Source organism: Podarcis melisellensis, assembly GCF_964234715.1.
Source record: "Podarcis melisellensis genome assembly, chromosome: 2".
Classification (NCBI taxonomy): domain Eukaryota; kingdom Metazoa; phylum Chordata; class Lepidosauria; order Squamata; family Lacertidae; genus Podarcis; species Podarcis melisellensis.
In genome coordinates this window covers 61248692-61266341 of record NC_138529.1, presented here as the reverse complement: position 1 = coordinate 61266341, position 17650 = coordinate 61248692, and the positions used below count along the sequence as shown (strand labels likewise).

The 17650-nt window shown below is 44.6% G+C and overlaps 1 protein-coding gene across 4 annotated transcripts in view; it reads left to right on the top strand.

The window, feature by feature from the left end:
- The window catches only part of CAMK2A (calcium/calmodulin dependent protein kinase II alpha), a gene marked incomplete at its 3' end in the record, with an annotated part of 118545 nt that overhangs the window by 58245 nt on the left and 42650 nt on the right, over nucleotides 1-17650 (top strand). For all 4 annotated transcript variants that reach the window (XR_014164631.1, XR_014164632.1, XM_081896990.1 and 1 more), the window contains exons 4-7: nucleotides 9319-9373; nucleotides 11032-11097; nucleotides 12772-12844; nucleotides 16370-16472. Coding sequence is in view for 2 of the 4 variants with exons in the window: in XM_081896990.1 (XP_081753116.1) it covers nucleotides 9319-9373; nucleotides 11032-11097; nucleotides 12772-12844; nucleotides 16370-16472 (297 nt within the window). The remainder of the gene's footprint in view (nucleotides 1-9318; nucleotides 9374-11031; nucleotides 11098-12771; nucleotides 12845-16369; nucleotides 16473-17650) is intronic.

Genomic DNA, 17650 nt, shown 5'->3' with positions numbered 1-17650 from the left:
TTAAAGGCACAAGAACAGGCCGTGCCACAGTTCCCTCTGGTCATCTGGCAACTCTGCCCCCTGCTCCTTTTTTTGCCCTTTTCCCTGGAGACACAGATGTGAGCTGCATAGAGTGGCAGTGCTACTCTGTGGGAACAGACAGGATTGTGTTAACAGAGCAAGATAACTGAACAAGACCAATCTGGTAGCTATTTATACCCAGAAAGCCATTCTCTCCTCTCCTCCCCTCACACCCCCACTGTTCGCTGCTGCCTGGAAACTCAGGAGTACAGTTCCCAATGAAAGCAGCACAAACAGGGTAATTATCTACTGATGATCTAAAATGAACCAAAATGCTGCAGGCTAGAATTAACGAGGAGAATTGATGCTGCCAGGAGGAGCAGAGTGATATCTGTGGTGGCACAGAGCCATGTGCAAAGGGCTGAACCCCTGGCTTCTGGGGCTGGGTTGACCCTAGTTTACGAGACACGTCCTCTGTGTTGAATCTTCACTTTATTTAAAATTGTGAGGAAGGCAATCACTTTGACTCCACCCTGTCTGAAACATAATAAAAAGAGGGGTACTCTATGAAGGGATTTGTCCCTCTCAAACTACATAAATAAGTAAACGTAAAATGATAATAGCAAAATAGATTAATGTTATCAATCAGTTTGCTGTCTTATGCTTGTGTAATGTTCATGCATCCTGGTCAGTGCAGTAGGGGGTCAAAATAGGCTCCTAACTGTGGCCCAACATCCCTTGCGTCCTGCAAAGCTTACCCCAGTAGCCTATGTGTTCTCACAATTCCCTGCTACAGGAATGCTGGAGAGCTTCCTTGCCCAAGGCTGTAAGTTGGTAAGCAGCAGTCTTGGGTGGAAGGGAGGACTAGGTCCTAGCCCAGGCTTCCTCAACCTCGGCCCTCCAGATGTTTTGAGACTACAATTCCCATCATCCCTGACCACTGGTCTTGCTAGCTAGGGATCATGGGAGTTGTAGGCCAAAAAACATCTGGAGGGCCAAGGTTGAGGAAGCCTGTCCTAGCCTGTTGCATCCAGCTCTGTAACTAGCTTTACCGTGGTGGCTTATTCCCTCCCTGCAGCTGAATTCCTTCACTCAACACATAATTAGCTAATCTTCCTTACAGTGTTGCTGAGGGGAGAGAGAAAAAAATGTAGTCTTGGTTCAGATGCTGGATTCTGAATGCTCAGAGAGGCATTTTGTATAGCATCACCTGCACCCATAGTTAAGCTTAGTTTTGGATTTATGGTTGAATATCCACTATAGTCATTGATGAATGGGTCCCCTAGCATCCCCCCCCCACTTTAAAGCAGCTCTACTTTAATCCTAGTGGTCAGTTCTAGAGTCAAAAGGCATCGCTCTAAAGTGGTCTCCTTTATGCTTCGGTGGTGTTGCATGTTAAGGAGTCGTTCTATTCTGCTCTGCCTCTAATTATAACAGTGAAGGTCTGGTGTGCCTTTTCCAATCCATCTATTCAAACCTTTTCATGCTCATTGAATAATTCAGTTGCTCGCTATTCATAAAAGAGGCATGCCTTTTATGCAACTGCATTTATGTTGTGACTTCTAGAAAGATGGAGAGCTGAAAGCAGGCGAGCAATTTGGACCCTTCCTGATGGAATGAGTGGGAGGTTCTGGCTGAGCAGAGCAAGAAGCAGAGAGTCCTTGTTTTTCTTCCCCAGAACGACTCTTTATTGACTGGAACAGCTCTTCAAGGAGTCTCATGATCCCAGGGCCTGTTGGTGGACGAGTCTGAATAATCTCTTAACAGAGGCTATGCAGTATTAAATCCCCATAAGTCTGCCTTTTCTGAAACAAAGCCTCCATGGCCCATGCAATCATTCAGCAGCCTGTTCTGGACTACAGCATTTCCAGGGAGGGCTGGGAAGGTCTTCTGCCTGAAACACAGGAAAGCCACTGCCTGTGTGATAGCTAGGCAGACCAATTGTCTGACTCCGTACAAGGCAGCTTCCTATACATACAGTCCAACCTGGAGATTTCAGGGATCAAACATGGAACCTTCTGCATGTGAATGTTCTGCCAAGAGCAGAGGTTCTTTTAGGGTTCAGACAAGGCAAAGAATACAAAGGTTGTTCCTTGAGAAACATTTTATTTACAGGTAGGATGAGAAAACAAAACAAGGAACAAAGAGCAAAGCAAAAGGCAGGCAGGTCCATTCTGTTGCTGGGAACCCCCTCAGAACAACCATGGTTGGACTCAGTGGCATGCAATCAGTGGACTGGGGGACTAGGCTAGTGCCCCAAATGTTCCCCTCCCTCCCAAAGCCCGGGAAGCTTCTGTCCAGCTCAGGGAAGGAGGTGTGATGCTCTGATGGGTCCAAGAGCCCTCCCAACACCTTCCCAAAACCCACCTGGCTTTGGGAAGGAAGCAGGAGGGCCCCAGTATCATGTCAGAGACCTGGCTTCTCCTTCCCAAAGCCTGGGAACCTTTTGCCTGGCTTAGGGAGGGAGGCGCAATGCTCATGCTTGCAACACTGCCCCCCATTGTCCTCACAAGCTGGTGCCTCTATGAAAAATTTCACCACAAGCCACTGGTACCTTGTAAGCTGGCCTTTGGCTTGGCCTTCTAAGATCTATTGGAGGACACTGTGCCATTGCCTGATGTTTTATGGTGCTCAACTGGTTCATTGTTTTTGTAAGCTGCCTTAGGAGACATTTTAATTAAACGATCCAACCCTCCCTCACTTTATCCCAGCTGTGCTCTATCCCAGCTATCACTTTTCTCCTAGCCCAGATCAAATACTGGAGAGAGAAATCAGACAAAGAGATTAGAGAGGATACAATTAAGAGAAAGACTAAGATGGTAGACTTGGCCAGGTGAACCAAAGGAGATCTTAGGTGGCGATTACGTAACAGTGTGAGAGTTGCTTGCTCCTTTTCCATGGACACATATATAGGAACATTCATGTCTTTGGATGGAGGGCTGAATTTTAATAAGTGCAATCAGGAGAGAGATTATCATCAGAGTGAGCAGGTAAGGCAATATCAAGAGACAGAGAAATTTAGGGGAAGTAGTTCTGCAGGGCTGAATGGGTGGAATAGATAGCCTAGAATTAGAGAGAGAGGTCAGGAGTCAAAGCCACCTGGTGGAACAAAGTCTGGTTTCTACAAAGGATGCCACTTAAGGTTGTAAAGTGGGTGGGGATAATTAATGGTGGTGGCTCTGCCCATGTAGTCCTCATTTATAAGCACATAATTGCTGCATGTGTGAATAGGGCCTGCCCAGGTAAATTTTGTCCCTAAACCCTCCTGCACAGCACACTCTTAAAACCAGCAACTGACTAGTCAATTAATCAAAGCCATGATAGTTCTTCTGCAACTTCCTTACCAGAAAAACTATACATGTATAATAGCAGGCATCTCTGTGTCACAAGGTGAGCTCCTGTTGTTCGGTCCCAGCTCCTGCCCACCTAGCAGTTCAAAGTGCAAGTAGATAAATAGGTACCGCTCTGGCGGGAAGGTAAACAGCATTTCTGTTCGCTGCTCTGGTTCGCCAGAAGCGGTTTAGCCATGCTGGCCACATGACCCGGAAGCTGTCTGCAGACAATTGTTGGTTCCCTCGGCCTATAGAGCAATATGAGTGCGCAACCCCAGAGTTGTCTGCGACTGGACCTAATGGTCAGGTGTACCTTTACCTTTACCATGTCTTGTGTACAGATATGTGTATGCTGTCTCAGCTCACCCTGATGTGCTTAGAACACCCAACTTGGTCATTTTTAGGAGGGGGGGAATCCTTCTCTTCCCTTAGTGTTCAATTAACCAATCTGATTTAACCAACATCACTTGAATGGAATAGCTGGCATTAATTTATTGAGGTGTGAAATCCAATTATGGAACTATTTGGTCCTTCAAGAGAGCATAACAAACTGAATCTATGTAGAGACAGCTTCTGGTGCCCTTCTCTCTCTCTGTCAAACCCGCCCCCCCCCACTGTTTCCTTTCTAATTCTTGTGGCAAATTGGGATGGAGGAGGAGGAAGGACTTTGACATTGCCTGGTGAGTAAGCAGCTGCTTGTAGGGTACATTGCTGTTAGCATGAAGGAACAGCTCAGCCTCTTTGCTTAGGACCCGAAAGGACCCTTATCCCAGGCCAAGCACTCGCAAAGCATACTTCATTTCACGGATATAATTCCACAGCCCTTGAGCCAAAAGTAAGGAAGTAACTAGGGCCAGTTCAATGCATTTTGCCCTGTGAGGCACAGCACAAGATTATGCCACCCCCTTCCACATACAGAAGTCAACTGGACTGGCACAGCATGGCCCACCGCAACTGAAAGCAGCAGGCCACCTAAGGGGCCACCTGACATGCACAGAGCATAAACTATGGAATTTGCTCCCACAAGAGGTAGTGATGACCACCAATTTGGGAGGCTTTAAAAAGAGCATTAGACAAATACATGGTGGGTAAAGCTACCAATAGCCACTAGTCAACAGTGCCTATGTTCTATGACCACTGCCAGAGGCAGTATGCCTCTAAGTACTGTTTGGGGAGTGTTGTTCTGCTTTCAGTGGTTTACCACAGCATGAGAACAGAGTTTTGGACTGGGTAGGCCTTTAGGCAGGTCCAACAGGGCCCTTCTTCTTATCTAGATAAAGGTAGGTAGCCATTTTGGTCTGCCATAGTCGAAACAAAATAAAAAAATTCCTTCCAGTAGCACCTTAGAGACCAATTAAGTTTGTTATTGGTATGAGCTTTTGTGTGCATGCACACTTCTTCAGATACACTGAAACAGAAGACCCTTATATATAGTGAGAGGGTGGGGAGGGGTATTACTCAGAAGGGTGGTGGGAATGGGTGATTGGCTGATAGGTGTGGTTAACCTGTTGACGACTGTTAATGACTGCAATTGGTCTTACAGGAAAAAGCAAGGGGTGAGATGGCTAAAAATAGCTTTATCATGTATAATGAGATAAGAATCCAATGTCTCTATTCAGACCAGGTCTGTCCATGGTTTTAAGTTTGGTAATAAGTTGTAATTCAGCAACTTCTCTTTCCAGTCTGTTTCTGAAATTCTTTTGTAATATGACAGCTACTTTGAGATCTTGTATAGAATATCCTGAAAGATTGAAGTGTTCTCCTACTGGTTTCTCTGTCTTGTGATTCCTGATGTCTTCTTACCTGTTCTTCTGTACCTCTTCACTGTTCCCTGCCATTCAGCATTCGCTGCCAGAAGCAACTGCCTCACTGTGCCCCAGAATTAAGTGTATACTGGTGCTAGCAGGACAATTCTAAACCCATTAGCTCAGCTGTACTGATCAAGACTTACCTTTCGGTGGAGGTATATAGAGGAAGACTATGACTAAAGACCAAAGTAGACAGAAGGGACATGAGGCATGGTTCCCATTGTTTGGCCTCATATAGGTTTTTTTGTTTTGTTTAGAAAACAGCAACAACAAATGATTGGTGTGGTGGGGAAACATCATGATTACATAAATTTATTAACATTTCTATTAAAATACCAACAAAAAAGAGGAAGTAATAACTCTTAGCACAAATGAGGGAAATTGGGTAAGCACATATCTCTGAAAGTTAGCAGCAAAATGCAAAAGCCAAAGATGAAAAATAAAACAAATAGATAGGAGTAATGGCCATGCCTCAAATCTTCAAATACACAGAGGTGGAAAGAAAGAAAGAAAGATTCATTCAAGCATAGCAAAACCCATCATTCTCTGAAATAATGATGTGATAATTTTGAATGAAAATGCCACAATAAATCTCACAGCAAGTTCAGTGCAAATCAAAATTACATGGCAAAATTTTAATAAAGGTTGTGATGTATTTATGATAACTTTGAAAAATAAATTTCATGTCAAACTTGCAATGGGGCAAATATGAAGTGTTGCAAGGGGAAGCATGAGTTTTACGAGAAAGACTCCTTGCCAGAGCAGCAAGAGGGCAGATTTTTATTCTTCTCTCATCTCTGACCTACCTACCTGTCTTTCAGGTACTGGCACTTTGTTTCTTCTTTGTCCCGCATTCTGCTCATATGTCATTGTTCCTCATCATGTAATCTGTTAAGAACATAAGGACAAAATAAGAGCCATGCTGGATCAGGCCAGTGGCGCGACTAGTCCAGCATCCTGTTCTCCCCAGGTACCTGAAGCCCGCATGCAGGACTTGAGTGCAATGGCACTCGCCTAGGGTGCCAGCTTGAATAAAGTATTGGGGGTCCCAGAAAGCCCTGCCTCGCATAATCAGTCACAATACGTGGCACATGCACACCATTTAAATGGCACTTCCCATCAACTCTGGAGCCCCTGGCCCCCTCAGATATTTTATGGGAGGGGCAAAGGGACCTTGGTCACTAAGAGTTGGCTCCTGTGGCACTTGCCCCACTTCTGATTCCCAGAAACTTGTATTCGGGGCATTTATAGATCACTTTAGACTGGCACTTCACATATATTATTTCAGTGTTCCTTAAAACAATCCCCTCTATTGTAAATGGAATAATTTTGTGGTGAGAAGATGACTTGTGGCTTATTTAATTTTATTTTTAAAAAACATTTTTTCATTAGGCAACATCAGCACCCTCTTTATCCTGGCCTTTTTTGGAATTATTTTCTAGTGGGTAATATTAAATGTTTAAAGAAATATGGGAAGTAGAGAGGTTACCTCCTTCAAAATCAAGAATGACATGCATGCCTCTGAATTATGTGGATCCCTCCCTCTGACTGTTCATAATAACCATTTCTGTTATTATATGAAACAACTCATATTCTGCTTGTTAAGGATTCTTTGGGTATCTTCCCAGGCTTCTTGCAGCTGATTGTTAGATTGTTCTTACATTTGGAAATGTATCTTAGCACAAAATAATTTTCTGGTGATAGCAGGAATGAGATAACTGGATATTTTCCAAAGGTTATGCAGAAGCTGTGATTAAAATTTCAGTAGCTGAAATTGCTCTTCTTAGATTTTTCATAAATACATATAAACCCATTTCCCCCCTCTTTCGTTTCTCCCTCCATTTTTTTGCCCACCATTGGGAATATGCATTTACACACACACACTTTTCAGAAATATCTCGTCATTCTAGAACATACTGAGATTAGATTAAATAGTAATATTTAAATATGCATGGGTCAAGGGATATTTTGATAATGTGCATTTATCTAAATGGCATTGTGACATCCCAAACGATTGACTAATCACATTTTCAGCAGCTAAACCAGGCTGCAGTAGTGCAAACTCTGTACTGCAGAGAATAATAACCATTTCTGTCAAGTTTACATCTGTGGAAATCGACTGTAATAATTCTTGTCAATTTTTCTTCTAAGGGCTATTTTTTTCATCACAGTATTTTCCCTGATGAGAAAAAGCAAACCTGGTGAAATTGTCTCTTATAGGCAACCCTTAAAGGTGCAGCAATATTCCTTTTAAGCCTTCAGAAAAAAAATATAATTGTTAAATTTAAGCACAGCCCCCACATTGTGAAAAATATAGAATGGATTCCCTGGAAGTTGTATGTGTGAAGTCTCACACAAAGAACATCAAGGCTGTTCCAGCATGTTTCTCATTCCATTCCCAGTTTTTTGCCTCGAGTTGTGGATGATGGAGGAGGAGTGTTCCCTCGGCTATGGAAGCTATCCTTGGAGGATGCCAGGATAATTTGATATCTGGCACACAGTAAGGAGGGAAAAGGTCACAGGGAATGCCATCACCAAGCCAAGCCGCTAAAAAACCCCTGCCCTGCCTGCCAGAGTACTGTCTTAGCAAGAGTGCCTGTGAAGCTGTGTTTATCAAGCCAAGCAAATGGCAGCAATTTTTGGGATATGGGGATATGGAGACGATATTAGGCATTGAGAGCCGGGGGAAGGGAGATATAGAGAAGTTGCTGTCACCTGGGCTGGGGCATCTACTGGCTGTTATTAGCTGCTGGGTTCTAAATGTACAACCCTGAATAGTGGGAAGAGCCACCTTGGTCAACCGTATGATTTGTTTTTTCCCTTTGAAGAATTTCAGCTTTCACCCTAAAATGGAAATCTGTCGGATGTTAGTGTTTTAGGCTGCATACAACTGCAGCCCAGTTCTCAAAAGAATATAAACTTGGAATTCCCAAGCTAGGCCTGACTCATTCTAACAATGGCTGGCCCAAAGCCTCAGGGAAGTTTATAGTCAGAGTGAGATGCTGTCATCCATTCCCTGTTGTGAGTCTGCATGATCTAGCAGCTAGAGGTAAATGATGTGGTTTTGTTGTGGGGTGGTGGTAAGATCACAAAGCTCTTGTTGAAATATCATACACATAAGGCATTGGCAAGATTTTTTCTAAAAAAATGCATCTAATTTACATGGAAAGGGTAAATCTGAATTAAAGGGAGAAAACAATACAGGCTGGCATTTTGATGACAATGATTTCATATGAATGCAGTAAAAAAAACCAACCAACCTTGTATGCATGAGATGCACCGATCCCACAATAAAGATCTGTTGTTTCCCGGAACATGGATGAGATATGGGGAATGGTGGATTCAAACTGCAGCAGAGTCCCTGGCAAAGCTGCCCGATCATTTCCTCACGTGTCCAACTATCCAGTTAGCCATCAGTGAGCTGAATGGAGAAACAAATGAACTTGGCTCCACTGTGTAAGGCTGACAAGTAATTCAGGCACATTATAAACAAACAAACAAGCACTTTAGCACATCCTCAGCTGAAAAGCAAATCCATTCAACCCACACCTGGGCACACACACAATAGGTCCCATGAATTGGCCCATAGTCTGCCTTCTTTCCATTGAAATCCACTGTTTCTTTTCTCCCTCTTCTGTGTTATATCGAAACCATTGTTTCTGTTACTTGTTAAAGACCTTCAGCAGAAAAACGGCAGTGTTTGCCAAGGTCAGTAAAGTCGACTTCAGTGATCAGAAAATACTCCCTGGATGCATGTATGTTGCAGAAGGTTTGCCTCCTTTTCAACATTTTGAAGCATTGAATATATGGCAAGATGGGGAAGGTTCCCAGGACATGTTCTGAAGGTATATGACGCCACTACTTTGATAAAGCTAAGTGGGCCTGGGTCTGGTAAGTGCGCCGATCGGTGGCCCTCTGGGAACCACATGGATCTCACCTTGGGTACATACATGAATATAGGTGAGGTGAAGTGTGGTTCATACACTTCATACACTTGCAGCCTGCATTGCACTAGGGAAGGATTTCAGCTGTGGTTCATACACTTCATACACTTGCAGCCTGCATTGCACTAGGGAAGTATTTCAGCTCAATGGACCAAGGTGAAAGACCAGTAGATTTACCTCTGAATATAATAAGTTTATTATGGCTGGTAACCTGTTCCATTTTTGTCTCTGCAGTGAGGCTTCATGACAGCATATCAGAGGAGGCACACCACTACCTGATATTTGACCTGTAAGTAATGGCAGAACATGAATAAATCTTCATATGCATGTTAAGTACTCTGTGAATCATTACGGGAGCATTACCTCTCAGACACACACACAGTTTGAGAGCTACTCAGTCCAAAGTGGACTTAGATCATAGAGTTTCTCCACCCACCTACTGAAAAGTGAACGTGGTGTGATGGAGCCATTTTTCCACATGCCTCATGCACACATTTTCTGTCTTTCTACCACCACGAGGCAAACAGATACTTTGGAATGAGTCAAAACCCTGCAAAACCCATTTGACAAGAGACAAATAAATTGGTATGTAGTGCATCACAGACTACAATGGCTCTGCCAAACAACCTTCAACTTCCTTAAAAGCTGTCTCCAGGTTAAGTTGGTGCCCTATCACAGTTGAATATCAGTGTTGGGTAGCTTGTGTCCAACCTTTTTAGAAAGCAGAGCAGCTAAGTGGCTTGGATTTCGCAAAGCATTTTGCAGCATCCAGCTTTAAGAGAATTAGCACTGCTCTTTATGCAGATCAGCCCTTCAAGCTTCTTAGAGCAACAATTAGCATATTGAATGTGAAGTCTCTGGAGGACCAGCTGCTCTTGCACTGTTCTCCAAATCATTTAAGAGATCCTGCCTGGCGCTGCAGTTTTTCTTTGTTACTCCTTTGAGACAGAGGGGTCTGACATCCAAGATGGCGCTGATACATCTCCCGTTCCAACCTGTTCCTTCTCAGGCTGCTCTTAATTTCTCCTTCCTATCCAGCAAGTAGGAATGCTCCACGAGAAATTCTAAGAAGGCTAGCGAGGAAGTAGTGAGGTTGGCAAGGTCACTTGAGAGGGGATTGCTGTTCTGCATGCTGAGCATATGGCCCACACGAGGCAAGATATTAAGACAACAAAGGGGAAATGGTGATAGCCCATTTCATCATTTCCTCCAGAATTACGGTCCTACAGTTTGCAGAATGAGGCAAAAAAAATCTGATAGGATGAATAGCACTGCTAGCTATGGTAGAATAATAGAATTATAGAACTGTATAGAACTGCAAGGGACCCTGAGGGTCATCCTAATCCAACCCTCTGCAATGCAGAAATCTCAACTAAAGCATCCATGGCAGATGTCCGTCCAATCTCTGCATAAAAATCCCCAAGGAAGGAGAATCCACAGCTCTAACCATCAGAAAGTTCTTCCTTCAACCTTCTGCATACAACATGTGTGCTCAGAGCTGTTTTCATTAATAAAATACATTTTGTATCTCATTGCCACTAATACAGGCATTCTTATGGGTGCTTTACCCTAGTACAGTGTTTCCCAACCTTGGGTCCCCAGCTGTTTTCGGACTACAATTCCCATCATCCCTGACCAATGGTATTGCTAGCTAGGGATGATGGGAGTTGTAGTCCAAAACCAGCTGGAGACCCAAGGTTGGGAAACACTGCCCTAGTATATGGTTTAAAAAAATAATGTATACATTACTTGGCTGCAGAACTTCATTGCAAAATTCAGAAAAGTGTGCATTTCAAAAGATGGTTCTTTGTTTTGTGTGTCACTTGGGAAAGTGTGGGTTTAGCACACTCCCCCCTTTAAACGTGAACTGCCTTGACTTTCTCCTCCATCCCTTGCAGCAGGAGGAGGTCTGGAGCTGGGACTGATTCCTCTTTAATTTCTTCACAGGGTGACAGGCGGAGAACTGTTTGAGGACATCGTTGCTAGAGAATACTATAGTGAAGCAGATGCCAGGTGGGTATGGGGGAAAGAATAAGTGCCTAGGAAAAACTGTACAACACTTCATCTCTGAGGCTGACAGGCAACAAGGCTGAGAACCTGCTGCTTATCTCTATCTCTGTCACTGATTAGTTTTTGCCTTCAATCTTTTTGTATTGCTACCTATGCTTCTTGTCATGTAAGCAGGCAGTGTCCAACAACAATACAAAATACAGTGCATATTCTCTCTGTGTGTGTGTGTGTGTGCGCGCGCGCGCATATATGCAAAATAGACACAATAAAATTAAAATCCAAAGACAGCCAGTAGTCCAAATAAAAGTAAGATTCATGATGACAGACATCATGGGCCAGCAATGAACAGGGTAAATGAAAAAGTACTGGTGTGTGCCTTGTTTTGGGGTGGGAGTGGAGCCTTTGCAGCTGCTCATACTGATGGCTCACAGACTGCATCTGGCCCATGAAACCTCCTTAACCAGCCCTTTTTGGCCCTGCTCCTTCCTTCTTGATATAGGCAGCTGTGGTGGGAGCAGCTACAAAAACAGACACTGCAACTGCAGTGCCCACTTCCGTCTTCCCTTTTCACCCTGATCTCAGACAAATCTGCTCCCTTCTCAGCACCGACAGCCTCTGTCTTTCCCTGGTCCTTTCCCAGTGCTTGGGAAATACAGTGGAAAGTGTAAAATGGCACTTGCTTTGATGCAATGCCATCTAACCTCTGCACAAATTATCAGGGCAAATGCTCATCAAATAACCAGCATTGTGTGATTGCTCTGCAAATAAATCAGGATGCATGCTCAACAAGCAGGTTGCCCTGAAATGCCTTTAATTGAAAGTTTGCCAGCTTTTAATTTGTATAGTGACTCTTGGGCTGGGGTGGAGATTGATTCTTTGGTTTTGTGGGACAATGAATTAAACTAGTAAGATGACGATTGCCGTGCAAAGATGCTTACTTGAAAATAGGTCACACCAACTTCAATTGAACTTACTTCTGAGTAAGTAAGCATAGACTTGCAGCCTTAACAACACACACACATGCTTACAATCACCTGGCATATCAGCTTGGTGTGCTTCTTAGCAAACAGCTTTTATTAGGTTTCCTGTATGCCCAGAACATTATAAACGATTGCTTTATTAGCATCTGTCAAAAACGTAAACAGAGCCATTTCATTTTGCAGACAGCTGTTCTGGCACCTGGGCCTTCATTCTCTGTTTTCCACATGCCTGCAACATGATGTGTGTGTCTCATCAAGCTGTCGTAGTGAGACCTACCAACATGAGAAAAGTGATCATGAACTTGCCACCCCATCTACTGCCATAATTTCTGTGAGAAACCGATCCAGTGGTTTTTGCTCATTAGCTTCTGCAACACTGCATGCTCATAAAGCAACCAGCTTTGCTCTTTCTTCCTCTCACGGAAGAACCCGAATGCCTCCAATAATGCCCTCCTGTAATAAGAGTTTAAATGGCAATCAGATTACAATGGTTATTTCATTTCCCGTCCTGTTGGTAAGCCTGGCTCCACAGAGAAAGGCACCGAGCCATTCTTCATGGCTGCTAGCAGGAAAGGGGAAGGGGAAAATAGGAAATGGCAAAAAGATAGCAGGGCAGACAGGACTCTGCTGGGAAACCTTGCCTAAAGCCATCTCCTGACCCCTTCCAAGGTAATGTGACTGTGTTTCCTCTCTCTAGTCACTGCATTCAACAGATCCTGGAAGCTGTCTTACATTGCCACCAGATGGGTGTAGTGCATCGGGATTTAAAGGTAAAATATTTATAAACTGTAAGACTAAAAGTGTATCCCTTCTGCAGCCGACTCCTACACCCAACATACATACCCTGGATGATTTACTTAGATAGAAAGTAGATGATAGCATAGCTTCGATAGAAATAGAATTGTTAAGTGGTTGAAGTCTGTAGATTTCATAGGACCTAGTTTTCACAGACGTACAGTAGTAAACTTTCGGAGCTGTACGACCTTCTAATTGCATTGGGCTGAATGCTCCTCCTCCGAAAACAAATTCCTGTCCATAGAAAATTAGCATATCAGGGAGAAAGCTTGATTAAAATCATTCATGCTGATACCTAGCTTTCTGCAAGGAGGGACTTTTTTTGTACAGTGGTACCTTAGGTTAGAGGACAGAGGTGCCTGGCGTTCTCTGGTCCATGGGGTCACGAAGAGTCGGACACGACTAAACGACTAAACAACAACAACAACAACACCTTAGGTTATGGGGACGCGGGTGGCGCTGTGGGTAAAACCTCAGCGCCTAGGACTTGCCAATCGCATGGTCGGTGGTTCGAATCCCCGCGGCGGGGTGAGCTCCCGTCGTTCGGTCCCAGCGCCTGCCAACCTAGCAGTTCGAAAGCACCCCCGGGTGCAAGTAGATAAATAGGGACCGCTTACTAGCGGGAAGGTAAACAGTGTTCCGTGTGCTGCGCTGGCTTGCCAGCTTGTCACGCTGGCCACGTGACCCGGAAGTGTCTGCGGACAGCGCTGGCTCCCGGCCTCTAGAGTGAGATGAGTGCCCAACCCTAGAGTCTGGCAAGACTGGCCCGTACAGGCAGGGGTACCTTTAGCTTTACCTTACCTTAGGTTACATACGCTTCAGGTTACATACGCTTCAAGTTACATACGCTGTAGACTCTGCTAACCCAGAAATAGTGCTTCAGGATAAGAACTTTGCTTCAGGATGAGAACAGAAATCGTGCTCCGGCAGCGTGGCAGCAGCGGGAGGTCCCATTAGCTAAAGTGGTGCTTCAGGTTAAGAACAGTTTCAGGTTAAGAATGGACCTCCAGAACGAATTAAGTACTTAACCCAAGGTACCACTGTACTATGAAGGAACATTCAATCATGTGAGTCCTCCCCTCAGCCTGAAATGATACAAGTGGCCACCTCCAGTTTTAAATCTGCCTTCCTAATTAAGCCAGCTGTAAAATGTAAGTGTATCCAAGAATACTTCAAACCAAAGGTAGGTTGGAAAGATCTGTCGGTTTTTGTTTTCTCCGTTTCTCATTTTCTCAATCTTAAATTCAGTTTCCCACATTTCTGCACTGGCTCATAAGCCAAATGAGTACCACGTGGCATGGTCAGAATCTGACCAAAAGATGCTAGCTGAGGCATATCACCACCCTAGTATTCCACCTCCTACTCCAAATAAGATGTTTTCTCATTTGGGCATAAGCAGCAGTCAGAGGATTCACACTCTGTTTTGTGTCTCACTGGAAAAAACCAAACAAACTGCAAGTAGCTTGTACCTGGGACTCAATAAGAAACCAAGGGGCGTTTTTTTGCTGTTTGCCTTGGGATTACTGAGCCAGCCAGCTGCTTCCTTGCTGGCGACTGCAATTGTAAGCATGCAACTTGACCATAATTCTCTATAGTGGATGCACTAATAACATGGTTGCTGAATGTGATCTGGGAGTCAGGCAGCCGAGCAGAGAAGAAAACCTGATCTATGTTTCTTCAGTCAGTGCTGTTGGCAATCCTAGGTCTTGAGGTGCAGCTGACAGCCCTGTTAGTACACTGTTGTCTGCCAAAACAGCCAGCCATCTGAGCTACCTCTTCACTAATTGGGGAGTTGTTCTATCTGTGGGCTGGCTTATTATGGGATGGGAGCTCACCATGCATGCAAAATTTTCACAGCGTGCATGCCATGCTATTGGCATCAAATCCCACCCACAGTTTAATCCTTCCCAGGGAAAATCCAGTAAGTTTCTAAAAACCGATTTGTGACATGTAAACGTTGGACCATTCTAGGGGAATGCGGGGCCCAGGAAAAATGACACCTTTCGGCTCTCCCCATTGCCTTCATCTCCCTTTTGCCTCTGCCACCTACTCCTCCACCTCCCTCCCTCCCTCCCTTGCTCTAGGAAGGGAGGAGGTGGAGAACGTTCCCAGCTGGGTGGAAGGTAGCTGGGCTGGCCAGGCAGCAAGCATGCTGACTGTGACTGCCACTATCAAGTACAGGGCATCCAACATGCAGTACCTGGGGCAGTTGCCCTTAGAGACAGCCCTTCCTGAATGTCCTGTTTCCAAATCCTTGTCCCCACCTGCAATCACCACCATAAGCGATTCCTTTGCCTGTTGCTTTAAGAAAGACACGCTTCATTTCTGTTATTTCGTTCCTTCTTCTCCCTCCTCCAGAATACACGTCACCCTCTATATTTCTCCCACCTACTGAAGTGCTGCTAAACTCCCTGCTCACACTCATTACCAAGAAAAATGGCCCACGCAGCCATGTGACAGGGCTCCCGTTAAGTGGCCAGGAGAGAACAGAAGCTGGTACATAAGAAGATCCTGGCTGGATTAGACCAAAGGCATCCATAGCTCAACATCCTGTTTCCCACAGTGCTTAGCCCATAAATAGGACACAGGCCCCTCCTCTGGTTGTTCCCCACCAATTAGAGTTCAGACAGATACTATTGCTTCTGATCCTGGAAGCAGCATATATAGCAAGCATAACTAGTAGCCATTGGTGATGATAGGCTTCTAGGGAGATTTTTTTGCCCCATGTTGCATCACTTTATACTCACTTGGCACTGCTGTTGCCACTCAGTCACCCATTCAGTTGGTTTGGAGAGCTCTGAGCATTCCAGTTTTGTTTTCATTCACACTGAAGCACCCTGGGCTTGATGTTTAGTGCTTGAATGTACAAGTGGAAGTTCAGGAAGCAGTCTCGAGGGAAATAAATAATGTTGTATACCATGCCTTCCCATGGTGAGGTGAGCAGGGTACATAAAGGTAAAGGGACCCCAACTCTGGGATTGCGGTGCTCATCTCGCTTAACTGGCTGAGGGAGCCAATGTACAGCTTCCGGGTCATGTGGCCAGCATGACTAAACCGCTTCTGGCCAACCAGAGCAGCACACGGAAACGCCGTTTACCTTCCTGCCGGAGCGGTACCTATTTATCTCCTTGCATTTTGATGTTCTTTCAAACTGCTAGGTTGGCAGGAGCTGGGACCAAGCAATGGAAGCTCACCCTGTCACAGGGATTCGAACTGCTGACCTTCTGATCGGCCAGCCCAAGAGGATCAGTGGTTTAGATCACAGCGCCACCCGTGCTGTGTATCCCACACCTTCCCATGGTGAGGGGAGTGGGGCAGAGCATGGGGCAGAGAGAGGAGGGCTGCACCATAGACATGCTTTCTGACCAGCATGGTTATAATTGAAAATGTGCAGCTGGTGTTTTTTAAAGACTCAGAAATTAGAAGAGGGCTAAGCAGATTTGACGGGTGCTTCAGAGTTGTGCTTCTGTATGTTTATCCTCTAACTATTCCTCCCATAGCCGGAGAACCTCCTGCTGGCATCCAAACTGAAGGGAGCTGCTGTAAAACTGGCTGACTTTGGCCTTGCCATTGAAGTGGAAGGGGAGCAGCAGGCTTGGTTTGGTGAGTGGGGGAAAGTTGGGTGTCATGGGTGTAACACTTCTGTGGATCTAGTTACACTCATGTAACAAGGGACTCAATTGCTGTGAATATCTTAAGGATCTTCGGACCTTAAGCCCAGAACATTGTACATATCTGTTGTATAAGCTTTAGAAACCATAAACATGTGGATTATTCTGCTGCAGAGCAGGTGTATGACAGTGGTTAGTACCTCAGGGAAAAACTCCCAAATAACCACCAACCAAAACATATTCTCCTTTTTTTGAATATTTTAGAACTATCACTACATAGAGAGGTGGGGGGGGGGTCACAGATGCTAGGAACTGTAGTACAGCAACATCTGTAGGACCACAAGTTAGCCACACTTGCCTTAAGTATGGTCTGTGTTATTTTTCTTCTATGGGTCATTCTGCTTTGGAGTGAAGGGGCTGCATGGAAGTGAATGAGGCTCTTTCATATCTCAGCTCAGTAAGCTTCAGTTTGATAATCAAAATATGGAACAGGATTGCTGCACTTATAAATGGGATAATGCACCATCATTAATGCAGTGCAAATACATATTAGATAGGAACATGATAACCTGCAGCAGTGTTACACATGTCTGAGGGGGACTCCTGTGGGATCCACTACACACTCCATCTTCCCAGAACACCTGCCTCCCAGAAAAGAGCAAAATGTTTTGCTAGAAAGCAACAGGCACCAGCCTATCTGTGCCTGAGTGTGGGTGCAATCATGAAGTACTCTCGGACCAGGAAGCCTTCATTAATTGCAACTGAAGAATCCAGGCATATCAATTACAGTACAATTTTATTACTAATTAGGCGTGGGAGCACATTTGATGTGGTTGATGCATTTGATTATAATCTTGGCCAATCATAACTAAGAATTTAAGAACCTCGGCTAGGAGAAGGAAGGGCCTGAGAAGTATGGTGATGTGGCATTCAAAGTCCCAGCTTTTTTCTGGCTTGGGTTAAGGAATTCCTTGCCATGTGTGTGAGGTCAAGGTGTGGGGAAGAACAAACACCAATTGTGTTTTCCATGGATTGACGTTTGTTTCGATTCAGCGGTAAACAAAAGACCCATGTTTCCATATATCTGGTCCCTTTGGAACTCCTATATGACTGACAGGTAGGCTTGGTAAAAAAATACTGAGAAACGTTCTAGTCACCTTAGTTCCATAA